Source organism: Penicillium manginii (assembly GCF_028828005.1).
Source record: "Penicillium manginii strain IBT 31320 chromosome Unknown utg000005l:1.0-5665137.0:1.0-5668048.0, whole genome shotgun sequence".
NCBI lineage: Eukaryota > Fungi > Ascomycota > Eurotiomycetes > Eurotiales > Aspergillaceae > Penicillium > Penicillium manginii.
This window is the reverse complement of record NW_026643106.1, coordinates 5,609,943-5,634,860: the sequence shown is the minus strand read 5'-3', so window position 1 is coordinate 5,634,860 and position 24,918 is coordinate 5,609,943. Positions and strand designations below refer to the sequence as shown.

Here is a 24,918-nt window from a genome sequence, read left to right as displayed (position 1 = left end):
GCGGGCTTAGAGCGTAGAATTGAGAACAGTGGGTGGCGGGCTGAATCCATAGACCAATCAAAGCCAATCTTTCTGGCCGGAGGCCAGAAAGATTGGCTTTGATTGGCTTTAATTATAATAGACGTCGTTGCCCCGCTTCCCACTCCTAAAGTATAACTGTATGAATAGCCCTGCCATCTTCCGAAACGCTCCATACCCCAGAACTCATCATGATTCCCCATGAAGCAGAGGTGCTTTCAGCATTGATATTACTCAGTAACACACCCTATGAGATAATCAGCAATCATCAAGATCTAGCTCTGCGGACCTTGACAAACATCAGACGGGCACTTGATTCCACTTGTATCGCAGGTGCGGATTTTCCGAACAATGTTGAGGCTGAAGCTACTGGTGATACTGGCGAACCTCGTGGATACCAAGGAGATATCACAGCGTTAGAAGCGCAAGCTACACCCAAAGACGCGTCCTCGCTTCCCGCAAATTCGATAAACGCCATCCCTGAAGACAGACCTACAGATCTTCAAGAACTTGAGCCTTCCACGTTACCGGAATGCTCTTCGCAAAGCACACAGAGAAAACGAAAGCGACAGACGGCCAAATATACACCTTCCGCAGCATTGATTGAAGCTGCAAAAGCGCGTCTGCCGCAAATACTCGATCTTTGCAAGTCCAAAGCTTCTCTTTCCGAGATACTGCAGACAGAACAGGAAATGCAATTTGCAGACAAAAGAATTGATCATCTAAAACAAGTTGACGGCAATAAAACACCTAGCGATGAACAGAAACTTTTGAAGGGACTGAGCCAATTGTCTCTAGCTCAACAATTCACAGATTGGGAGTTCAACCGAGGCTGGAAGCCAAAATCTGATATGCTCTACGTTGAATCCCAATCCGTTGAGGTCGAATCCCAAGCTACTTGTGCGAAGTCTGGCAAGATGAGTCGATTTATCAGGGACCACGACTACCCCAAATCAGATCATAACGTCGTGCGGAAAGGAATACAAAAAGGATTAAACCAAATTGTGTTTCTCAGATTATTGAATGACAATTCAACCTCGTCTGACCATAAGAAAGCGGCCAAGGGGATAATAGCCCTTGTTACAATTTTCCAGTATGCTTTATTCCAAAAGTTATCAATCTTGGAGTTACCCATGCTCGCGAAGACCTTGCTTCATGAAGGAAAACATTCTGAATTCATACGGGACGCACAGGTTGTCTCACCATGGTTTGAACATATGAGCGGTGATTTCGAAATGATCTCACAGACGACGAAACGAGGGCCGCGAGACACACAAGCTCCGGCAAATGTGCCTTCTCATCCTGTCAACTGGCCTGCAGAAGTTGATACACAGGCACGACGCTTGAACGGCCTTTTAGGGCAGGATGAAAGGTCCGTTCGTGAACGTAGTATTGATGCTGCCCAGCCCAGCTTGACATCTCATGAGCTCACGAGCTTTTCCACTTTTCCTAGCCACGACTCAACGCTCACGAGAAGACCGTCAAATTCGGCATTTGTTGGCATTCAGTATACACCTGAAAGAACTCAAGTTTTACCAACAGCAGGTTCACACGACTTGGCTCAATTCTCTAAAAATACAAACAACATCGACAGTACCACGACCAGTGATTCTGTGTCACGCCTCATGTCCCACGATTTAAGTATGTTCTCCACGGCCCCTTCTACAGTCTCATTTCAACAACCTCTGGCTCTTCCACGGACATACTCCGCATTAGCCGTGGACCGGTGCAACCCCTTTTCGTGCTTTCAGGATACGCCGCAGGCCATCTCACACGAGCTTTCCTCTTTCTCCACAGCGCCAATTACAGATGCAGTGCATTGATGATTGAGCCGCTTTATCTGAAGATTAAAGTAGGATAAAAAGCAGACGCAGTTTCGGCTCGATCTTCACTTCATGATTTGCTTTCATGTATAGTCGCTTCCCCTCCCGAAGAGGCTTCCCTGAGGCATTCGGGTTGTTATCAAGTATTTGTATCGGTATTATAAATGCGTCTCCTTTGCTGTGGTGAAATGGCGCGAATTTAGGCCCGGGAATCTGTACCAATGAATAGCCCTGTCTCTTGTCAGCCGTACGATCTGCAGCAAAGAATGTTGAGCCATACCTTGCCAAGTAGGTCGAGCTCTTCCAGTAACGGCCTCAACTTGACGCCTAGCTCGTCTGAATCGTGAATTTCGAAATCATCAGCCTGCTTCCTGAAGAGAGCAGAGGCAGCCCATTCAGCGAATAGTTTGCGTTCCAAGTCCGCGCTCTCGGGCAGATCGTCCTCAAATAGATGTGGCTTGTCTGATGTTGTTTGCGACATCATAAAAGAGTTCCAACTCCCATCGAAATCAAGCGATTGAGCCACACTGGGAATAGCAAGATAATTTGAACGCTGAAAATGGCGGATCCAGGTGGGGTGAGAATGTCATGGCGGGGTAATCAGAGGCTTGGAATAACACGTGACCGAGCACCTCGTTGGGCACGAAAGCCAGAGAAAAGTATAATCCGTTTCTAATCCGGCGGATAGCATCAATAATCAACCATGCCACTAACGTAGGCGTTTGCGAGGAGTAGTAGAAAAATATTATTTCGGTAGGGTTGAAGCACCTACAGCGCGTTGACCGTATGCGGTTTCCAATGAAGGAAAAGAAAAGAGCGAAGGAGAAAAAAATAGTATTAAATCTTATTCAATCCACCGATACTCAGAACGTCTTCGGATGGACCGCCCACCAGTCAAATTCTACATTCTAACTCAGCTTATCGCTGGGCAGAGCAAGAAATCGTGGGACATTCTGAATCTATGAAGAGACACATCCTCTTTCTCTGCCTGCCGGTATCCAGAATAGACTGCTTCCCAGACTGCACTATTTCGGGGTTGTCTGAGAAATCGGCTCAGACCTTCCGAATGTTCTCCAGATGCGTCGAAATGCCAAGTAAGGAGAGCCAATTTCAGAAGAGTGGTACGGCTAAGGGTCTCTACAAGCGTCTTTGTGCATGCACACACAATCCCTTCGTCTGGAATGACGTAGTCCTGGTCGCAAATTTCCTGCAGAGCTTCACAGGCCTTGAGAACCAGACTGGCGTCGTCGCTGATTTCCTTGTCGGAAACCTTTCCGGAGTATGTCACAGCATCAACTCGCAGTTTCAATATTATTTTCAAGGCTGATGCTGCTGCACCTTGGAGAAAAAATGTCGGAATAGCCTTCGTATGTTAATAGGTGAAGCACCCGTAACGGATAATGACGACTTACCATAGGAAGTTCTTTTCTCTCCTTGAGATAGATTCTGGAGTTCGGGTCTCGGTTTTGACGAGGAATATGGTCAAAGGTTTTATAATAAGGAAGCTGCCATTTCTCTTTATAACAATCCCTGTTGTGAGCATCTTCAGTCCGCCAGATATTTTCTCATGGCTTGCCTGCAGTTCTCACTCGTTCCAAAATGCTTACAGTCCATTTTCCTTGCTGGAAATGATATTTCTTTGTGGGACACAACAGAGATTCCACTCCATCGAATGATTCGGACCAAAGTTCTCCTAACTTTACCGCTCAGCAAAGGCTCATTGAAAGCATAAGAACTAGATTCGTTACATTTTTAACCGCATTTTCGACTACAATACCAAAACAACAGATCCAATACCTGACACACATTCCTGTGAGACGCATTTTTTCTACTGGTGGCCATCATGTTTCGAGTAGGCTAAGCTGACAAAATATGAGCTGCAGTTAATCATTTCTGTACAGATAATGAGATTCTTGTACTTCCCCCGATACCCACACATATTCGCATATATTCCGACCGAGAGAAACATTACGTCTAAAAAGTCAAGATTCTCACCAAGGATGTCAAGGCAATATCAATCAGCGGAGCTCACTGTAAGCTTTTCTCAGAGCGCGTTCGTTGGCCGAATTCATAGGCTGATATCAGTTTTACAAGCCCAATTATCTAGATATCGAGAGATTGACCTCGATCAAATGGCACTGGCCCAGAGTATATTGCGTTCCTGGAGAACCTTGTGATGAATGCGTTTTATGTGCGTTGGGGTGAGCAATGAGCTTCTCGCAAATTCGAGATACTCAAGAATATCCTATCTTTAACAAATTTGACATGAAAAACAAGAAAAAGTCAAAGCGGCCTTAGAATAGATCAACTTCTGGGCTCTTTGCGCAATTTCTTTACAAGCGTTGTTATCTCGTCACGCCCGGTTTCAGTTATTGCTTCCTGCTCTTTAAGAAAAGCTATTAGCTCCCTCCTGTACCATACGCGATAAGTCTTACTGGCTCCATTTCCAATAAACTCCGGTCGCTTCAGTTGAATGAAAAGTGCATTTCGAGTGGTTTCGGAAAGTTTCGAGAACACAGATCCATAATATCGATCTAACTCGTCCGTCTTGCTGTACCGGGTGGTTTTGGCTGAGGGAGCCATCCTGGATTCAAAGGTGAGAAGTGGATTGCAGGCGATAAAATTGAAGCAAATGGCAGCGCTATATATGAAATTTGAAAACACCTAGCGCAAATGGGAATGGTGGCTTCTTCAAGTATCTATGTGGTCTCTCTATGGAAGAAGTGGGCAACATGGATCCTAGCAGATCCAAAGGTATATTTATTAGAGTATAAATCGGACATGCGCTATTATCCTTGACTGAGTAAACGATCGATCTTACTAACACTCGTTTGAAGCTCAGTTAAATGTGAAAGTTGTTCTATTCTCCTTTCTGGATAGCTAAAGTAGCAGCCTTCCAGGAGATCTTCGCTTTCCCATCTGTGCATCGCTACCGGCGCTTCTGCCTTGATGAATGCTGTCAGGTCGGCTTCTCTGTTGCAGTTCATCGCAGCTTGGATGATTTGAATCGATACTCTGCGTGCTCTAACGCTTGCTTACGGCCAATCAATTATACGGAGCGGCATAGCGCACAAACAGATTAAAGCACCGTAGCACTTTCTGCTACGAGCGTCCAAGATGTGGTCGCCTCTTGATGCAACAGAAAATTAAATCATACTATTAAATGCGCTGAACCCTCCTGGTTTATTTTATCAATATAATTCCATGTTTCGCAGCTGGTTGACCTCGGAACAATTCCGGTGCAATACAAGCCCCCGATACAGACAAGCGACGAGAGTCATACTTAGTTTTAGCCCTCTTCAAATCACGATGAATCCGATGGACCTACGCCCCCATTTTAGTGGCCTTGAACAATGTAAGCTAACTCCACACATCTATCTTCAAATGCTAAACTTGGCTATAGTTGTCACCGTCGATAAAGACTTTGTTGCGCTTATGACACCCCATCAGCAAAGCATCATTCATGCTTGCCAAGATAAATTTCGTCTTTCTTCTCAAACCTGGTTGTTTTCTCCTGATCAGGTATACGTGGTGATGATGGAACGATGTCCGCTTTGGGTCCATGGTCGCGAGTTCGGGCGGAAATTATATGGCGCTCTATGGAACAGGATGTCGGATCCAGAGTTCTCAAAGACCGAGCAGGGTATATTTACCTGGCTTGCTATTGCTTTGAAACAAGAGGTCTTTGTCTCGTATCACATGGGACACCTTTTCCCCATTGGAGAGAACAGACCGTCTCACTCTGCAGTGCTAGATCGTCTTGATTTAGCTTTTGATGAGACCACTGGTCTTAGCTACTGGGAAGCTCAATTTTGCATCGATGACTTCGAGATCATCCCAGTGATTGGATCCACGTCATATATTACCCAATTCTTCGTCAACCCTCGTCCGATACCAGTGGATTACTTGAAGCCTAAGATTGGAGACGACCGGCAATTTTCTTCGTATCAAGGTCAAGTAGCAATTTAGACGACTGCAATCACTCTAATGCTTTGTATGAGTCTCAATGTTCATGACTCGATTCGACGCGCTTGGCCGGACGATCGAAACTGCTCTAAATAATGGATATTCAGTTATCGCATAGTTACAGTACACGAAACACGCTAGTTGCTCAATGCATGGTTTGAACGAATACAATTTAGCCATTTCTCAACGGTATAGCTCCCGTGTTCTCTTATAAAATAAGGAATATCCCCAGAATAATCCATTTTATTCTTGTATTTTCTTCAACCCCGTACCTCAAAAGCCCCCAAAGCTTCCTGCTTCTCACCAGAATGTCTGCACAGCCCGATGAAATACTTCATACCCTTCTTGATACATTTGCGCCGGGGCTCTCCTGGATTGTCCGATTGCTCTCAGAAGTCATGGGCGTTAATGCCTTGTCCTACTTTCTTCCGCTCGCTGCCCTTCCCATGATCTCAACATTCATACTACCGTGGATTTGGGGATTCCTCGAGCCTCTTGTCTTCCTGGTTGTCTCATCAGCGGAAATCAAACACCGCAACAATTTATATCCTCAAGTCACAAGATGGATGTCCCGTGTTCAATTCTACAGCCTGTCGGGCTCTACTGTTATAGGAACCACGGACGCATTCGGATATCTTTGGGACTCCAATAAAGATGCCGTCGAGTTTGTAGAGACCAATGAAGCAGCATATCGAGGAAAACTCATAAAGTTTCGAATCACGCCTGGGCAAAATCATGTTCATTTCTTTCGTCATAAAGGACACTTGTTTGCTCTTTTTCGGGACCCACCGCGGAATCCTGGTGATGCTTTTTCGAGAATTTCCGAGAACATTCTGATTTACTACCCTTTTTGGAATAAGCGTCGCTTCGAAGACCTCGTGGAGACTATACAAAAGTTTGATGTTGACTCCCGTCGCGGGAAAATAAGGGTACTCTGTGCACATCAGGAAAAGCAGAACGCGAGTTGGCAGAGGATGTGTGATGAATGGCCCCGAAGCTTTGAAAGCATGGCTCTTCGTGGAACTATGAAACAAGACATCATCAACGATATTCAGAACTTTCTCAGCGAAGAGGTCTTCGATTTCTACAAAAAACGTGGCATCCCGCATCGTCGCGGCTATCTGTTCTACGGCCCACCCGGAACCGGCAAAAGCAGTTTCTGTCGAGTGATTGCCACCCAATTTGAGCTTCCCATATACATAATCAACCTCGCTATTGTTGATAGCTATGGACTGCAAGAACTGTTTCGCACACTACCTGCCCTTCCAGAACGCTGTGTTGTAGTACTGGAAGATATAGACACCGCGGGGATTCAAAGAGCTGGAAATTCTACAAGTGAAGATAAAATCAATCGGCAAGAAAGAGTCAATTTGGCCACTGTCCTAAATGTTCTTGATGGGGTTGGGGCACACAGTGGTCACATACTTGTTGCCACCACGAACGCCAAACCAACTCTTGATGATGCTCTCCTTCGACCCGGGCGAATGGACAAACAATACGAGTTCCTATACCCTGATCCCGAGACAATAAAGATTTACTTCACTTTTTTTTTTCAGGACTACTGTACCGATACAGATCCATCGAAGAAGTCTCTTGGGCAGCTGGCTGTTGAATTCTCCCAAGCCGCCTCCCACGTTCTTGTATCACCTGCTTCTCTGCAGGAATACTTCTTGCGGTGCAATGGAGACCCGGCTGTTGCTATTCAAAACGCAAAAACCATAAAAGCTGGTCAGTAGGCAGATTTGAACTACCGTGATTTTACCTCAACACATCTACCATACTTGCAGAAATACCAAAGCACGTTTAGCGGGGGGGAAATATCTCGATCGATCTCGCTGAAGTTTACATCGAATTTATTTATAGAAGATTGTTTGAAAAAAAAACCTATTGAGATGGACAGGGGGCGACTCTCAAGGATATTATTTCTGTATTCTCCTTTATATAAAGCCGTAAGCTATCATCTGGGGTCAATTTAATTTTTCGGGTTGACTACTAATTCGTGTTCGTGTCCAGACCTGCTTTCCATCGATTTACGCGTACAGATTTTTTTGAACTGGGAATCTTGTCCCTTTCAGTCTGTCATAGCTAGCGTAATATAAACTCAATCTCGAGAAAAATCAGACTCAATCAAAGTCTCCACAGCTTCCTTCTGGGAAACGAATTGTCAGAATATCCCCTTAAATACGTCATGGACTCCAGTATATTAAGCCACTGTGAGCCATTTTAGCTCCATCATATCCTACGGAAATCAAAAATGACAGAGTGAAGTTATGTATAGCGTCCATCTTCTTTTCAATTGAAGACGGGCTTATGCGAGTTCTGAGAATATCCGCCGAATTCCTCACCAATTAATTCCATTTATATGTGACTTACGAGAAAGTATGTGTCGGTACCATGAAGAGAAGAGATAGCAGCGATGCCACAGACTTACTTTCAACATTTTTATGGGATCAAGACCCAATCCACGTTCAGTTTGTACTATTCGCTGTATTCTATAATAGGGTTCCTTCTTCACTGCAGAAAATTTCCACAACAAACATCGGTGCCAAAGATAATGATTCCTTACGAGGTAGATGCTGCGTCTTCGAAGGCATCTGAGTATCAGAAAGCCAATAGAGAGGCTCAAAGACGATCACGAGCCCGCAGACGCGAGGATAGACATTTTATACCGCTTCCAGACGATATACAAGGTACGTGCATTTCTTCACATATTTCTAGCGCTTACTGATGATACAAGTTGGGGCCTTGGGTATCCGGAAACATCATGACACCTGCTTAATATACCCCCGCGAGGGAATTCTCCTTCAATGCCAAAGCCTCTTCGGTCCAGGAAAATCAGAATTTAAGCCCACCAGGTATTTATCGCGATAAAAGTGACACGGGCTGGTAGCGGTTTCCAGAAAGAGCTCAATTTTCTTTTTCGCAAAATGCAGACAAGACTCTGCATGCCTGGTGTTCGTGATACTGAGGAGGGTCGTTTTATCCGTCTGGCATGTGCATTCTCCCGAAGAATCTCCCTTCAAAAAGTTCAACTCCCCTCTAATGTGGAAAATCAAGGATTCATAGTGTATTTTCATAGTGTTATTCCGGGAAGCTGGCAAATGAAAGTTCACTTCCCGAATTCAGGGCGTGTTGAAACTGTGCTCGGCAACACAGCGAAGCTCATCCAACATGTCAACTACATGGACTCTGCCTCTACTCCCCAACCAAAGAAAATTCCCCCACAAGAGAGAATCTACTAAGCACTTCAATCTCCGCGCCAGTGGTAAAAATGCCAATGGAACTTGTATTATCAAGAAGGAGAAAATGATCTGGATAGAGTCGAGGATTTCTAGCATGCTTCTTATTCGCTACGAAAATACAAGGGATTATTAGTCAATTCAACATCACAATTTTCTACTTTCATTTCGGTGTAATATCTCTTCCGGAAGCTTTTACCAGCAAAAGCCCTTGGATGTAAGTATTACCTTATTTAATAACAAGGGCCCATCCGTATAGCACCTCTTCTTCGAGGTTGTGACAGGTCGCCTGATATTAAGGCCAAGATAGGCAGTCTGTTCTATTTAAAAGCCGGTACTGTTGCTCCTGCTTTCAAGTAAAATACTTCACCATCTGTCCCTAAAAGTTGTCAACCTTTATCCCAATGCTGAAAACCTATCGCTCGGCCCCGCGTCAAGGGCCTATCCAGGGTCCTAATGGCCGCCGTTTTACCAGGCGAATCACCTGGCGCTCCTCAACATACAAAGCTATGGCCTCGTTGTGGGTATTAGCAATGCTTTACATCCTCTGGCTGATTCGAGACGTCTTCTACCTACTTTTCGATTCATCCAAATTCGAAAAGCCTTAAACTCACTTGAGTGCACCACCAGATACTCGTCGTGCAAAAGGCTCTGAGGATGGCGATATGAATCCCGGCCGAGGGTTGGCTCGTTTGGGAAGGCTACTCAGAGCTCCCGTGGGGACTAGATCCATGTTCCCCAGAGGCATTTCTCTTCATGAGGGTTTAGGTTCTGTGGTTTATGCCTTCGTGCCCTGAGCCGCTTATAGCCGATAGTTAGCTGTTTGTCTAATACTATTGAGCAGGGTGAGTTACCCGCTGGAATCCTGGATAGTTGTTGGTACTGCTGTCTCACCAAGTTCAGGCCTCGCGCTATTTGCCATATGTTCACTAAATGTCCATGTTGTAGCATCTCGATTGTTTTGGCCTCTTCGGCCATAGATAGTTGGCGGAATAATGGTAATACCGGTATAAAGCAGAGTGCAATGCCGGGCCCAAACTTTTCCTCAAAACGTAAGAGCTTCCGGCCATATTGGAGCGATTTCGAGGTGCTGGGACTCTTGGACAATCCTTATTGCTGGATAAAAAGAGACATGGTTCGTAGGCCATATGACCCTTGACACAGTCTTGGCTGGCTACTTCCGGTTTCATGAAGCCATTTTGCTCCCAAAGTGCTAGTCCTGTACAGCGATAAATCTCCCGCAACGCCACTACCCAGCGATCGCTATTCGCCCCCCTTGCTATGAGTGGGACAGCAGCGGGCTCCACGACTGGTTTTAAAATGACAGACGAGAGATCCAAGCGAAGAAGAAGTATGATATTTTATAGTTGAGCCAATAGGCTCCCGATGAGACGTTCTGCCGTAGATTGCCCCATGACGCAGTGTGCTTGTAGGTAGCTCGCAGAAACTCAGCTGGGAGTCACTGAACTAGCATGTCGAGAGGAGCTGCTTAATGTAACCTACTGAGATCGGAATTGATCGGAGCAGATGGAAAAAGTACATAATAACAGACTCAAGACTGCTCCGAAGCCAATATGATACACCTGATCCATGATCGGCCTAGGTGTGGCCAAACATAAATGCCGCCAGCCCCGTCGTAGGTGTATGGTTCAACTTTCTATTTTACGGCAAGGCACCTCCTATCCTGTTTGTTGAATGTTTTAGTCACAGCCATGGGGCTACGGTCATATTTTGCTTGCTTCGGGCTCCCGAAGGTATCAATCGTGTGTCTCCACCACTCAGCGGATGCTAATACGATACAAGACTACCCAACGTTCTGAGAAACAAAGCACGAGCCCAACCCAAAGTCCTGTCATGAGTTCTCAAGACACCAGACAGTGCCCAAGGCTGGAAAATGCTAGCTCCGCTTCACTCACAACCACGCCAATGCGGAACCAATACCAAAAGATTGAGAGAATGCGTCTGCAGCATACCGGTCACAGAGATTGGAAAGTGATTAAAGTGCGAGCTATCCATCACAATTCGGGAGATAGTAAAGAAAAGCCTTTATCTACCGTCGAAGTTGACATACTGGACGGTTATAAAATCAAAAAGACCACTTTGAAATATCCCGAGGTTGTGGACATGAATGGGGGTAGGGATGAACTGTTCAAATTTGGTTCCACCTTCGACGATCCTGTGATTTGACTCTTTTCTTGCATTGGACCAAGCTATAATGACCTTGTAGCTTCACGAATACGTACGCGTAATCAATTCTTGTATGGCTAGCATATCCAGGGCCTTTTTACCAAGAAGGGCCCGGGCCCAAAGGAATGGCCAATTCGGGAATAGTTCAGATCAGATGCGCTCCTTTAGCCCAACGGCCTTGATATTCAAGCCGACTACCTCAAAATTTGCAGACTCTTCTGCCAGTACCTGAATCTTTTTCACAGTAAGATCTTCAATCTCGGCGAGTAAGTATTGACGAGGGTCATCTGGCCCCCGTATCTGGATCTGGAGTCTCTTTCCATCTCCGTATGCTCTGTCGACAGTAATTACTGTAAGATCTTCCAGCATTGTTCGATCTGCTCGCCATTTTGCGAACGGACTGCGTACAATTACAGCCAGCATACCCGCGGCTCCACTGGCCAAGCAGTCGGCTGCTTCCTGCGCGCCCTTCCGCCACCCATCATAGCTTCGAGTCTGCTGCATGATCCAAGTTGCAGCACGGATATATAAATATCTCAAATTTTCCCCGGTCTTCAATACAGAAAGGTCATTAATAAGTCATAGCCCTTCAACTTGCGCCCGCAACAGAGAATGCTCTAAACGCCTGAGAAATGTCCTTGACGGACAAAGTCAATTCTTTGATTGAGACCGAGGGCTCAGAAATACGACTGTCAGAATACTCACCAAGCTATAGAACAAAGGTTTTCCATCGAGGCTGGTGCTACAATTCCATGATCTACAACACAAGAATGGGTAGCAATGATCCCCTTCGACCACGAGCATTTCCGAGCTATATCGAGGAGGTGGCAGATGAATTTACATATACGATCCTCAATGAGAGCTTGAAAGCAAACGAAGACAAAGACCTGGCATACTTCACTGCCCTTGCAAGTGGTTTGATTGACGCGAAATTTCCACCTCTCGGCTTGCGTCAGCGCATGCTTGAGATGTTCATGTCAGAGCCTGGAATCTTTCTGGCCGCCAAGATATTTTTTGATCAACCTAGAGAAAAGAAGCTGCTTGAAAAAAACATAAGAAAATTGTGGGTACTAGCCAAGGAAGAAGCACAGTAAGCGGTGCGCAGATGGGAACACCAAGGCTTCCTGGAAGACTGCTACTTTAGCTACCCCGAAAGAAAAGATGATCAACATTGGCATTTGACGGAGCTTCACGAGAGAATTTCCGAGGTTGATAGTTCGTTAGGTAAAGAATAGGAACATGTTTTATGTCAATAACACCAGCGCATACTTGATTTACACTTCAATAAATGCACTTTTGGATCTGCTAGGAACCATGTCGCTCACCTGGTCTTACCTGGACAGACCACATAGATACTCGAAGAAGCCATCGTTCCAATTCCCGCTATCACTTTTGAAGTCTTATAAAAAGGACTGCAATTTACTCTAGATTGATCGTATGCAATCCACCGCTCGCCGTTGAATTCCAAATGGCCCCCCTCAGCCAAGACCATGCGGTACAGCAAAACCGACGAGCTAGATCGATATTATAGATCTGTATTTTTAAAACTTTCTCAAAAAGCTCTACTTACGCTTTTAAATCAACTAAAGTGACCGGAATTTCCTGAGACAGGTGTCGGTAAGAATTATCAAGCATTATACAGGAGGGAACTAATATGTCTCTTAAGAGCTGAAAAGCATTACTGAAACCGAGACCGACCGAATAGGAACACTTATCAAAAAGTTGCGCAAAGATCCTTTGGAATATTTTCGTCGTGCATTGCAGCGGCCTACAATTTGTCTCGAGGGGTCGCAATACGAAGAGCTTCAAGGGATGCTATATACCAGGGAGACGGAGCTAAAGTACGAGAAGGGGGAATTTGGTTTGTTACCTCTTTTTCACTTGATCCACCTCAATACTAACAGATGGCCTGAAATATATGAAAATAATTTAAAATAGCACATATTGTTGTGCGTTGGGTAGCTTAGAGCTATCTTCTCTAGGGTAAAAATCCAAACTATAACGCCGCAGCCCTAAGGGGGAGGGAGGTCATTTGCCAAAAAAAAGATTGAATAAACATGAAGGATGGTTTTGTATTCTAGAATTAGGCCAAGTGCTATACATTGAATTTCCTAAGAGATACAGATGGTCTATGAGGGCATTCTGTATTTATGCTTTGGGTAAACTAAAGTTGGAAATACCAGCAATAAGCTTTATCGTCATGTCAAAGTTTGGGAATGGCTTTAATGATATGGGTAATTACAAACAGCAAATTTTCGAACCAGGAAGCCGAAACATGAAAGACTGGCCTTGATGATAAGAATCTAATTGGCGGGTGCTTTTTGCCTCATTCCTTTATAAAAAGCCTGCCTGACTAGGAATTAAAACTCATATAAACACCACTGCATATATCCCAAACTCATCACGCTAGAAATTGGAAATTTACTGTCTGGTTTGTTTCTCTTTCGATTTTGAATGAATATGTTGGGTATTAAGTCACTATTAGCCACTCGGAGAAGCGTCTTCTTCCCATGAACATCATGCTAAGGATACAACTTGTTCCCGATGGTAGGTCATTCAACAAATTTTTTGCTGGAAATTACTGACATTCCAAGAAACTGTCATTGTCAAAAAGAAGACAACCAGAGGGATAAGATTCATTCCAATTCAACGTGATCTTGCGATGGAATGCACCAGGATCTTCCCTGCCTCGTACAATGAGTACACTCTGGTGGAAATATGTTTAGTCTTGTCAGCCCCAGGCCTGTTTGGCCTCAAAAAAGGGATTAGAACAGGCATAAATGAAGAGTTAAAAATTGAGCTCAGTGCCCCGGGACTTGCTGCCAGTCAAAATGGTTACCTTATAAAACTATTGGAATTGCTGCAGAGAGAGGTCTATGTCTGGATAATGAATGGAGAAGTTGTTGAGTCTCATACCAAGGACGCAAAGAAACAACTCGCAACAATGGAAACGGTGACTCCTTTCCCGGGAAATGGAGGTGGTGGGAATGACTGGTGGCGGATGGAAGTGTCGATTAACTGCTACGGGATGCAGAAAATTCCAAAGACTGGGTCGGCATATGAACTTCTGCAAGTTGTTGAGAAGATTGCTTGACCTGGATCTTGTGTTCTTCTCTCGAGGTCATCCATCGGATGTTGGTAAATTGATTCTGATGATTGAGCATTTGAAATTCCAATCGATTGTATTTTTCCTCTGCCGAGAACTGTTACTCGTTCTTTTTACTGTATTATCGTCCTTGCAAACAACTAGCTGTGGTGGATCTCATATCAGACATGTGTCTGAGACCGGTGTCTTTATTTCGCGAGCACTTCGTCTATTCTACGCCCGCTCTTACATTTTCCTGTTTGTTATGTCTAATATAGGGTATTGTTAATATCCCGAATTTGCGAGAAGCATGGGAGAAAGCATGTTCTACAAATCATAGAGATTGGTCGCTGCCGCGGACTTGCACAATAAGGTAGTATCAGAGGAGATGTGGCAAGTAATGATATCAAAAATATAGTCTTTTACTAATATTGATACTGGTAGGCATTCTGGTTCACGGCTCAACCGCTTGCGTACATCAGTCTTCTCCTTTGTAGGCATTAGTATAGTACGTAACCATTGATTTACAGATACTATGATCAATAATACCAGGTTGTTACTATCTGAAGGAACATAGAACCTTCCTAGTAAGCTTGCTTTATCTTTGAGGTATCGCCAGACAGCTTTAGCCGTGGGCTCGTCAATCATGGATTCCGCATCTTTTACATTAGTGCAATCCGAGTGCTCCTTGAGCAGTGTACAGTAAGCAGTCAGTGCGGACTTGGCGCGTTAATCCTCGAGGGGCATAGCAGTTGGGTCAGTTCGATTTCCTGGTCGCCAGATGGAAGCCGGCTCGCATCAGCGTCCAATGATAATACCGTCAGGATTTGGGATCCGGCCACCGGTCAATGCGAATCCACATTCCATATCAGCCCCCCCCGACTTCGTTCAATTTGATGAAGTCAACTTCAATCATCTACAGTCATTCTCGAAACCGCCTTGACTAATACACACTCAATCACTCTTTTCCGGCCCCACCACCAAGGCCTTAGTGCCGATACTTTATTGAGCGGCCCACATTAAATTGAATACCGCATAAAATTGCGCAGTTATATTACAGCACCTAGTCCCGTAAGAATACACGATGTGTATGAAACAAAACGCCCTTAAAATTCCACGGTGGACCTCTGCAAATCATATGGAGGACCCCTCAATCTTTCCCGCCGTCTTGCCAAAATAATCAATCCCCTGCTATCGATTCCACGGCCTAGGTCCATAACTCTACTCTACCTTTTCCCCCCACAAACTAGAAACCTCATATTCATGGCCTAGAGCCCATCATTACAAACTGGATCAAGGAATCTAGGATCCTCCTATCCCATAACGATTACTCAGTCGGATGGATATGCGCCCTGTCAGTGGAGACGGCAGCTACCAAGCTGATGTCAGACGAAGAATATGCCCCGTACAGAACATCGTCAGCCGATAGATGATAATTTATATTCCTGGGCGCATCTGGGGACATAAAATCGTCATTAGTAGCTTGCCGAGTAGAGCGTACGGCAATTCATCAGCGACAACGGTTGAGATGCAGTTGGTGTCCAGTTTTCGCGCCATCTGAGTCGGTCTATTAGTCGGTATCGGAGCAGGAGTACCAAGCAGCAATGCAGGTATTAGATCAAGGGATATAGTAGTGAGCCAACCCACAGACACTTTTGGAGGCGTGATCTAATACCTTGGTAAAAGGTTGAACGAAGGCCATTTCCAGCGGATCTCGATAAAATTTCCTTTCAGGCTGAAAGATGGGTAAGCACTTACCAATTAGATTTCGTAAGTCAACTATAAACTAAGTGGTATTTTTTCGAAATTCTCATAATATTTTCTTAGCGTGGCGTCGTGGAGGGAAATGGGAAGATCGCATCAAAAGGCCCAAGCCGTCTCAGAAATATCGTCTTTGCAAAACGCAATCGAGTGTGGATAAAGAAATTTTCCACGCGGATTGGACTTTAAAGTCAGGATGGAGTTGCGAAAAGATCGGGTCGATTTTTGATTCGATGCTAATGTTTAGCAACGGAAATAGAAAGCATAGTGGTGAACATGACTTGCGTAAAATACGCCAGGCTGAAAGTGAGGCATTCGAGAGGAAAGCACTTCTTAGTGCGCCAAGAGTCTGGAAGACTTAGTAGGCGTTACAAACAAACAATTTATTAACGCCCGGCGGCTGAGCCGAAAGGGCAACTATCGCTGTTCTAAATTTACATGCCTTAGCTAATGCTGTGCCTCCTTGGAGCCCATACAAGATTCCTTTCAGTGTATGTCATCTCAGATATCAATATCTTAGCGAGTCCTTGTGGGTTAGTTTTTAGTGAGTAGACTTGCTTGAAGGCGCTTCTCCAAGTGTTCAACATCCTATCCTCGGCAGTTGAAGCGCGTCTACCGTCTCTGGCACAAGGTATATAGTGGGGGTTAGGTTGGGGTTGGGTCGGGGTAGGGTTAATCTGTGTTGGTCGATATGCTTAAGTGGCGTCAAGTCGGCCCGTGGTGATTGCAAACCGTATCGTGGCTCGCACTGCTTCTAGATTCGGCTTCCAGTTTTGGTCATCCAAAGGCGATTTTCCGCCTAGGAAAAATGATATGTTGCCTCGGTGAGTGTGGGTACATTGCAGCATTTCCGTCCGGTGCGTGGTCCACCGCTGACATCGGAAGAGGAAGTGCTCCACAGTCTCTCTGGCTTGTCCACATGCGCATTGTTCCGTCTCTGCAACGTTGATGCGATAGAGGTATCCATTAAGTCTCGCCATACCAGTCCGGAGCTGGGCTAGCACGCTTGCTTCTTTCCAAGACAATCGATCATATAGCTGTCGGGTGTGTTTCCCTGGAAGTGCTGCATCCACTCGCTTGGAGTGTTTCCCTATATTCTCTGGCAGGCAATTTTTGGGGACTGCTTGGGATCGTGAGATGTTCAGTGTTGTCGACTTCATCCGGGGGACCTGTGCCTGCGGGGTAGAATCCTCTTGGGTCGCGGTCCGAGCCTGCTCTTTTGCTAGGCCTAGCAGGTGATTATCTTCGCTGGTCGGGACCCAACAGATGTTGATGTGGTTCTCATGCTTCCGTAGCCTCTTGATCAGCTTGTATGCTTGGTAGATGTGTTCCTGGCCCGACTGTTGTCGAGGATTCCTCAGCGTGAGAGTCGCCGCTTTGTTGCTCGTGAGTAGCGTGACCCTGTACCGTTTCAGTCCCTGTAGCGTGCCCAGTGCGTATGCCATTGCTGCCAATTCGCCAGAGTATGGGTTTTGCTCTGCTCTTGCGCCCAGTGTGACAGAGAAGGTCTTCAGCCTCGGTTTTCGATACCGAGGTGGCTGCTTCTCAATCGCTACGCCGAATCCTACCTTCTCCTTTCGTGCTGAACTGCTGACCGCAATCCGCATGACTCCGCCTGTTTCGGTCTGTGTCACTGATGAATCCTGTCTATCGCCCTGTATACGTTCCTCCCATGGCGCTAATGTAAATGGATTGATAGTTTCCAGTGATTCCATCTCGATGCTTTTCAGCGCGTCTGCGACCTGATACAATGGCGACCGGTGGTATCTTCTGAATTTTCTGATCTGAGCTGTACTCCTGCGGAGGGGATTGGTTACTGATAGGGTGTGAATGTCCGTCCACATCTTCACGGCTCGTCTCCAGAACCGATGTCGTGCAGTGGTAATGTGAGCCTCGGCCTCCGCCACGCTGGTCGCAACTGTGAGGAACGTTCCTACAATCGCCTGCGCTCCGACTCGTTGAACCCGGTTGATCGGCCCGATATTCCTGTTCTTGAAAGCGTGCATCCAGACATTGGAGGCATAGTCCACCACCGGGGCCACAGTCGACGTGAATAATTGCCGCGCTGTTGCTGGGGATAAGCCACGAAGCCGTCGCAGCTCCATCGCTGCTTCCAGGCCTTTGGACGCCGCTCTCGCGATATGTTCTTTGTATTTGAGTCTTGTATCCATTATCACGCCAAGAATCTTAACATGGTCTTTAGGTTCAACGGTCTCTCCCTTAATGGTGAATGGCTCCGAGTCCGACTTGCGGGCCTTGGGGGCGAAGTGTATGATGGCAGTTTTCTCCGCTTCAAACGTCGCTCCACTTCTTCTTTCCCAGTCGAGTGCTTCATTGACGATTGTTTCGATACCCTGCCGGTTGCTCTGCGCAGTCGGTCCGGTCACCCACGCGGTAAAGTCATCCACGAACGCGATCGCTCCTCCCTGGCCGTCGATCTGTCGCTGTACTAGATCTGCGTTAAAGAAGAGGAAGAGGATCGGGGACAGGGGTGATCCCTGAGGTAGCCCCGCCTGTGGGAGGCTTCGCGCCTCAGATGCTTGGCCATTAATTTGGATAGTCGCCGTTCGCCCCGAACAGAACGCCTCGACCCACCGGAGCAGAACCTCCGGTATACCTCGAGCTTTCATCCTCTGGATCAATCGTTTCTTACAGACCCCATTGTAGGCTCCTTTGACATCGAAGCTGATCAAGCTCAAGACCCGTCGGCCACGCCACGCCGCGTAGATTTGCTCTTGCAAGAGTAAGAGTGCTTGCTCTGCGGACCGCTGCTTTCGGGCCCCAAAGTGACTAGTCGGAAGCAGGCCATAGGTCTCCACCGCGTGTGAGATCCTTTCTGCGATGATTGATTCCAGTATCTTCCCCAGTGTCGCCAGGAGTGAGATCGGCCTCCAAGCCTTCGCAATGGTATAGTTCTCTTTGTTCGGTTTCTTCAGCGGTATGATCTTCGCATGTCTCCATTGCCTCGGTAGCGTGCCTTCGTCCAGCGATGCCTGGAATAGTTCTAGGACCCGGTGTTTGACCGCAGGCCACGTCATCTTCCACATTATCACCGGTAGACCGTCCTCGCCCGGCGCTTTCCAAGATTTTGCGGCCAACAGCTGCCGTTCGACCTCTTCCATGGTGATGGCCGGCATCTCTACCGGCGCTCTCTGCGGCCTGGTTCCTTCATCGTCAATTCTGTCCGGCAGGGGCGGGAAGAATTTGGTCAGTAGTTCTTCTGCTTGCTCCTTGTGATCAGTGGTAGTGGTTCCATCTGCCCTGAGGAGCTGCGGGAGCTTCCCGAATGCTGCGTCGTCTCCCGACTTCAGGTATTTCGCGGCTTTCCATATATTATTGTTGTCCGCCAGAAACTCATTCCAGTGCTTCTTCTTTTGTTTGCGAATAGCATCGTGGTATTGTTTCGCCGCACTCGCGGCCATACTTTCCAGGTGTGGTACCTTTCGCCCTGCTCGTCGCTCCGAGCGGGCGTGGTTTCTCCAATATGTGTAAATCTGGCGGAGCTGTGTTAGGTCTGCCGTCCACCATCGCTTTGCGTGTGGCGACGGTTTGGCCCTCGGTGTTAAAGTATGCACCGCTTCCAATACCGCTGACATGAGTCGGTCGGTCTTTCGCTGCACCGTCCCTTCCGACGGATTGTTGGCTAGGGTAGTCGCGATCCTGGCATTAATTTCCTTCCATGGTGCGTTCTTCAGCAGAAGTCGTTCCGTATGCTGTGTGGTCGGCCACGGCGCATCGAAAACAGTCTCAATGGCGCAGTGGTCCGAGCCATGCTCTATTACGTGTATTGCACACTTGACCATCGAGTCTGTCAAGTTTTCCGAGGCCAGAACGAGGTCGATCGTGGACTCACAGTCCCCAGTCTGCCCTCCGCCGTGCCATGTCTTCGTGCCTCGTTTGAGTAGGCTACTCAGAGAAAATTCGTTCATGATGTCGATGATTGGGTCCGCCTCTCCTTGTCTTGTCAAAGACACGTTGTCTCCTCCCCAGAGTTGATCATGGCGGTTGAAGTCCCCTACAACCATGACCTCCACCACAGTCCCTGAATCTCGCTGTACCTTTGTGATTGCTTTTCTAAGGTGATCGCATGCGTCGTCCAACGCCGAGGCATCCCCTCCCTCTACATAAACCGATGCCATAAAAATCAGTCGCTTGGGGAAGCGGATAACCACCGCCGTCAGATCCGGCGACTCGATCGGCACTTGCTCCGCTTCCACTTCCTTATTGATCCAAATCATGCTTCGGATCGCCCATCGGCCCTCCCTCCAGGTGGAGGGAACCATCTTTGTCCATTTGTGATGTCCCATCGGGGTTGTCAAGAGCCGGCCTTGAATTCTTCTCGCTTGGGGTTCCTGAATCGCTAGTGCCACTGCCCCCTGAGTTTCTTCGTCGTTCATTAAACTGTCATGCACTGCTCCCTGTTTCCTCACATTCAGTTGGATTATTCGGAGTGTTTTATTCATAATGTGACGGATAGAGCTTCCGGCAATTTTTGCTGTATGATTCATGTGGGCCTCCGCATGGAACGCACTTTTGAACCGTTTGAGCGCAGTTACTGTGGCGGTGGCCCTCCATGGCGCATTTCGCACACCTCTGGACGTTCTTGCACTGGAATGCCTTGTGGCCAATCTCCTGGCAATTGTAGCATTGCATCGGTCGTGGTCGATATTCAAAGGCGCTGGTCACGCCAGATTCTCCCCCAGCGTGAAAGAACCCGTCAGCCAGGAGCCTCCGCGCGTCACTGCCTTTAGTCAGATACACGACCATAGACCCATATGCCTTCGCACTATCCTTTCTGCTAAGCCATGCGATCTTAGCCACGGTAGCTTCATTCTCTTCGCTAAAGGCTGCCGCAGCTTCAACTCGGACCTCATCTTTTTCATCTAGCACGGCGGCCTTGTTGACGCTGTCAACTTTGATCGGGTAGAGCTCGTCACGGAGTACCCGAGCTCCCGCGCCAATCTTGGCTTCTGCCACCCTTTTGACCAGCTGATGCTCAGCTTCGTCTCGGCAAGCTACCCTAATCCGGTTAGTGTTCTTCGGGTCCACAGTGACAGCGCGACAGCGCCAGTGCATGTGGCCTTCCATCGTCCGGATCTCTGTCTCAACCACCGCCCTGATTCGGCCTGCGGACATTCTCTCGTTTTCATTGTCTGCCATCTTCGAGGTATCTATCGTGCAGTATAACGTGTCAGTGAAGGTGGTCGGTGTCGTGTTCGATGATGAGAGAGTTCGTATGTTGCTCGGTTGACTGGTTGGAGGGGTACGGGCGACATCTGCATAGGACGGGGAACCAGTGGGAACGGCAGGGCTCATGGCATCGCGCAGGGAATGAATTTCGCGGAGGATCTCATCTTGGCTGTTCTGTGAGCATGATTCGCAGTGCGATTGCGGTGTTTGGGGCATATTCGTTAGGCTCTGGAGCTCATGTTGAACTTCTGCGAGGGTGGCACCAAATTCTTCCTTGACTTTCTGAAGTTCTTCTTGAACTTTCTGGATCTCTTCTCTATGCAAATCATCTCGCTGTCTGATCTCTCTCCTGAGTTTGACAAGCTCCTTCACTAGTTTGGCGGTGTTCAGGTCCTCGTTCTCTGTCGAGTCGTCCGAAGCTACCGCGTCACGTTGGGCTACTGTTGTGTCTTGGGCTCTCTTGCTCTGCTGGGAGCGTGTCTCTCTCTGCTCAGTGCATTTCTCCTGCTCTTGAGCGTAGTTGTTAGGTGGTCTGGTGGTGCGTCTCGGTCTCAACAGTCGCGGTGGTGGGTCTTCGTGATCGTCGCGGTCAGGGGGTTCAGGGGTTCGCATCGCGGTCCGTCCCGACATTTTTCGCAATGGATACAGCGCTTCCCACTTTGGTTACAGGGTCTTCCAGGTGCTCACGATTGATCGGTCAAGTCGATTCAAGGCTCCTTCGAATCCTCGTGTCCTCAATATGGTACAGGATCCTTGACAGATACAGTCTATATCCCATCCTATATGAATACAGGATCAGTAGGCGTTACAGTTGATGATGATGATGATGATGATGATGATGATTTCATTTACCCTGACCCCTCGCCTAACGGCGATATGCAGGTTACAACTACTTTCTAAATACATGCTGATTGATCCCTGAGATTGTACCAAACTTCCTGGGCGGTGAACTTTGAGCCTCACCTGATAAGGCCTGTCGTGGCCAATTTGCCGTTCGAGGTGTTAGGCTGCCCTTACGGCGCGGCTGTAATGGGTTCCTAGATAAGGCGGCCAACAATTGTCCGCGGCTGGCTGCATCTCGGCTAGGAGTTTCGAAAATGCTGGCAAGGCTGAGATTAAAAACCTGGTTAGAGATTGTGTCGCAGATACGTTTTTGTTGCGAGCTCGACGAGCTGAGCTTTTGCTGGTTTTCTTGCTGAGTTGGAATGGTGATGGTTTGTTGTGGAAACGGCGGTAAAGGTCCTCGATTGTGAGTGTGCGTTTGGGGGAAGGTACGGATTGATTGGTATTGGAAGTAGATTTCGGTAGAGAAGGTCCGGAGTGTTGTAAAACTGAGGCATAGGTAGGTTGTGAGTTTGGTGTGGAGGTAGCTGGGAATGTTGAGAGGCGAGGTTGAGGAGGTTGAGAGGCTTCAGAAGAGAAGGTCGGTTGAGATTGTTGCGGCACTGGCTCGGGTATCGTACTGAACTGGTCGGATGCTGTATCAATGTTCATGGTTGAAGGTTCATGTGGCGGGATCGATGCTGGCACTGATTTGATAGGCGGTCGTTGAGGTGATGGAGATGCGGTATCTAAGCGGGTGACAATGTTGGGTGTTTCGAAAGTATGCTTCAAATCGCGACAGATGATCTGCCATATGCAGTCTGCCAAATGAAGAGTTTTCATCTCCGCGGTGTGGTTATCTTGGAGCGTGTATAAGGGCATGGTCGATCCGCAAGCAAAACAGCACGCTGATCCTCCAGATCTAGAGCACTTGAAATACAAGCCATTTTGAGCAAGTTGGAGAGGAGTGACGTTGGTAAGCACTTGTCTATGAAACGAGAGAGCTCGAGCAGCGATGGTTGAGTAGGTGATCGGGATTTGGTGGAGAGGTTTGTTGTTGTAATGCGGGGTAGTTCGGTCTGGTGGAGCGGTGGGGTTGGAGTTGGGGTTGGGGTCGGCGGGTTTGAGGAGTGAGGAAGGACGACGAAGGGCTGAGAGGGGCTTGGGTTTCCAGCCCACCCTGGCATCTAGATGTTGCGAACTCATCTCCCGTCCTGCAAGTACAGTTCGCACATTTCCGGCGTTACAGTTGATAGCGAAAACGGCTTCTACCCTGATGGCTGCTTTTCTTTTCTTGGGCCCCTCTGCCAAGGAACTAGCGTGAAATTCTATTACGCGTGAACTTGTACTGAAATGACAACCTTTAGTATTGGAATCTTGTATGGGCTCCAAGGAGACACAGCATTAGCTAAGGCGTGTATATTTAGATCAGTGATAGTTGCCCTTTCGGTTCAGCCGCCGGGCGTTAATAAATTGTGTGTGTGTACAGCAATCTGGACACCAATAAGATATTGGTGCTCATTGAAAATTTGGTTAGCTAGTCAGATTACGGATGAAAGAGTCCCTTTCATGTATCAGAGCTGTCATAATCCGATCACACAACTACTGCAGAAGAAAAAGCAAGAACACAAAACCGGAACACAAAACAAAACTGGAACACGGCATGAAATTGGAACGCGACATGAAACTAGAACAAAAATCAAACCCTACTGCTGAATAAGACCACACAAAACAATGTGTTGCAATTCCGGAAGTACACTGTGGCGCGCATGCCCATGGCCCGGTAAGTATCTGTGTTATCAACAAACTGTTTCCTTTTTTGGAACAAGAAATGAAAAGAAATAAGAAATAAGAAACTGATTATAGAAAAGAAAAAAAAAGCCTGCTGGTGAACGGTGGTACATATCCTAGAAAAAACGGGTGCCTTCATGTGTCACTTTCAAACATTGAACGTTAGCTCTCAATATACATATATATTCAAGTTCTAATCATCCGTATACTTTACTCCAATCATGGGTGGAACTTCCGAGTCGTAGTAGGACTTTCCGTCATCCTTCTCATTTAGCCATTTTAGATTCGGTAATCCAGAAAATAACAATAAATGTGACGGTGTTTTCTCATGACTAAGCGCGCCCTGGATTACCGAATCTAAAATGGCTAAATGAGAAGGAGGGCAGGGGTACTGAATACTGTAGGTCTCATTATTGAAGAGTTCTGTACAGTATCTCTACAGTCGTTCTCGAAATCGCCTTGACCGGTACACGCTCACACTCTCTCTTCTGGCCCCACCGCCAAGGCCCTAGCGCAGATCTTTCATCGCCCTTGCCACGTTGAATTGAGGACACCGTAAACCGCGCCCAGTATATTACAGTACATAACTCTGTAATATTACACCATGAGATGAGAATTCCGTGAAATTTCCATGGAAGCAAATAGTGGGTCCGCAAATCATGCGTGGACGGCCGCTGCCGCTACGCACCTGGCTCCTAGACGATGTATCAGACTGGAGCTTTACTGTATAGAATATTCCATGTGTAGTAAATATACAGCTGTATAAATTCCCCTCTTTCCCAAACCCTTCTAAAGAAATAAGAAACTAGGGGCGGGGAGAGGAAATCGAAAAGAGTTGTGTTTATATACAAAACCTAATAAAGGGAATACCACAAAGAACAGTGTCCGTCGTTTTTTCCTATGTACTGTACCCAGAACTAGACACTCAAGAGCTCCTTGCAATCGTACTGCACCGTCGCCAACAGGCCTTGTTCGTGCTCAATGGGACCTTCGCTGTTCCTGGGGTTTAATTAGCTCTCGGTGACCCACTATGTTG

At 47.0% G+C, this 24,918-nt stretch overlaps 9 protein-coding genes across 9 annotated transcripts; 5 read left to right on the top strand and 4 right to left on the bottom strand.

The window, feature by feature from the left end:
- Positions 1 to 209: 209 nt before the first annotated feature.
- Positions 210 to 1,841, top strand: N7533_008390 (uncharacterized protein; the record flags this gene model as incomplete). The annotated part of the gene is made up of 1 exon (XM_057105040.1): positions 210 to 1,841. The coding sequence occupies one exon, from the start codon at positions 210 to 212 to the stop codon at positions 1,839 to 1,841; it is 1,632 nt and encodes a 543-aa protein (XP_056959997.1).
- A 24-nt stretch (positions 1,842 to 1,865) lies between these two features.
- On the bottom strand, positions 1,866 to 2,322 carry N7533_008389 (uncharacterized protein; the record flags this gene model as incomplete). Its single annotated transcript, XM_057105039.1, has 2 exons — positions 1,866 to 2,054; positions 2,122 to 2,322. The coding sequence occupies 2 exons, from the start codon at positions 2,320 to 2,322 to the stop codon at positions 1,866 to 1,868; spliced, it is 390 nt and encodes a 129-aa protein (XP_056959996.1).
- Positions 2,323 to 2,928: 606 nt separating this feature from the next.
- N7533_008388 (uncharacterized protein) lies at positions 2,929 to 3,235 on the top strand (the record flags this gene model as incomplete). Its single annotated transcript, XM_057105038.1, has 2 exons — positions 2,929 to 3,120; positions 3,221 to 3,235. 2 exons carry the CDS (start codon positions 2,929 to 2,931, stop codon positions 3,233 to 3,235), a joined length of 207 nt encoding a protein of 68 aa, XP_056959995.1.
- Positions 3,236 to 5,450: 2,215 nt separating this feature from the next.
- On the top strand, positions 5,451 to 5,810 carry N7533_008387 (uncharacterized protein; the record flags this gene model as incomplete). The annotated part of the gene is made up of 1 exon (XM_057105037.1): positions 5,451 to 5,810. The coding sequence occupies one exon, from the start codon at positions 5,451 to 5,453 to the stop codon at positions 5,808 to 5,810; it is 360 nt and encodes a 119-aa protein (XP_056959994.1).
- Positions 5,811 to 6,115: 305 nt separating this feature from the next.
- N7533_008386 (uncharacterized protein) lies at positions 6,116 to 7,543 on the top strand (the record flags this gene model as incomplete). Its single annotated transcript, XM_057105036.1, has 1 exon — positions 6,116 to 7,543. The coding sequence occupies one exon, from the start codon at positions 6,116 to 6,118 to the stop codon at positions 7,541 to 7,543; it is 1,428 nt and encodes a 475-aa protein (XP_056959993.1).
- A 3,840-nt stretch (positions 7,544 to 11,383) lies between these two features.
- On the bottom strand, positions 11,384 to 11,737 carry N7533_008385 (uncharacterized protein; the record flags this gene model as incomplete). The annotated part of the gene is made up of 1 exon (XM_057105035.1): positions 11,384 to 11,737. The coding sequence occupies one exon, from the start codon at positions 11,735 to 11,737 to the stop codon at positions 11,384 to 11,386; it is 354 nt and encodes a 117-aa protein (XP_056959992.1).
- Positions 11,738 to 14,120: 2,383 nt separating this feature from the next.
- On the top strand, positions 14,121 to 14,327 carry N7533_008384 (uncharacterized protein; the record flags this gene model as incomplete). The annotated part of the gene is made up of 1 exon (XM_057105034.1): positions 14,121 to 14,327. One exon carries the CDS (start codon positions 14,121 to 14,123, stop codon positions 14,325 to 14,327), a length of 207 nt encoding a protein of 68 aa, XP_056959991.1.
- A 2,447-nt stretch (positions 14,328 to 16,774) lies between these two features.
- Positions 16,775 to 21,899, bottom strand: N7533_008383 (uncharacterized protein; the record flags this gene model as incomplete). The annotated part of the gene is made up of 2 exons (XM_057105033.1): positions 16,775 to 20,574; positions 20,636 to 21,899. The coding sequence occupies 2 exons, from the start codon at positions 21,897 to 21,899 to the stop codon at positions 16,775 to 16,777; spliced, it is 5,064 nt and encodes a 1,687-aa protein (XP_056959990.1).
- A 372-nt stretch (positions 21,900 to 22,271) lies between these two features.
- Positions 22,272 to 23,297, bottom strand: N7533_008382 (uncharacterized protein; the record flags this gene model as incomplete). Its single annotated transcript, XM_057105032.1, has 1 exon — positions 22,272 to 23,297. The coding sequence occupies one exon, from the start codon at positions 23,295 to 23,297 to the stop codon at positions 22,272 to 22,274; it is 1,026 nt and encodes a 341-aa protein (XP_056959989.1).
- Between the last annotated feature and the right edge of the window lie 1,621 nt (positions 23,298 to 24,918).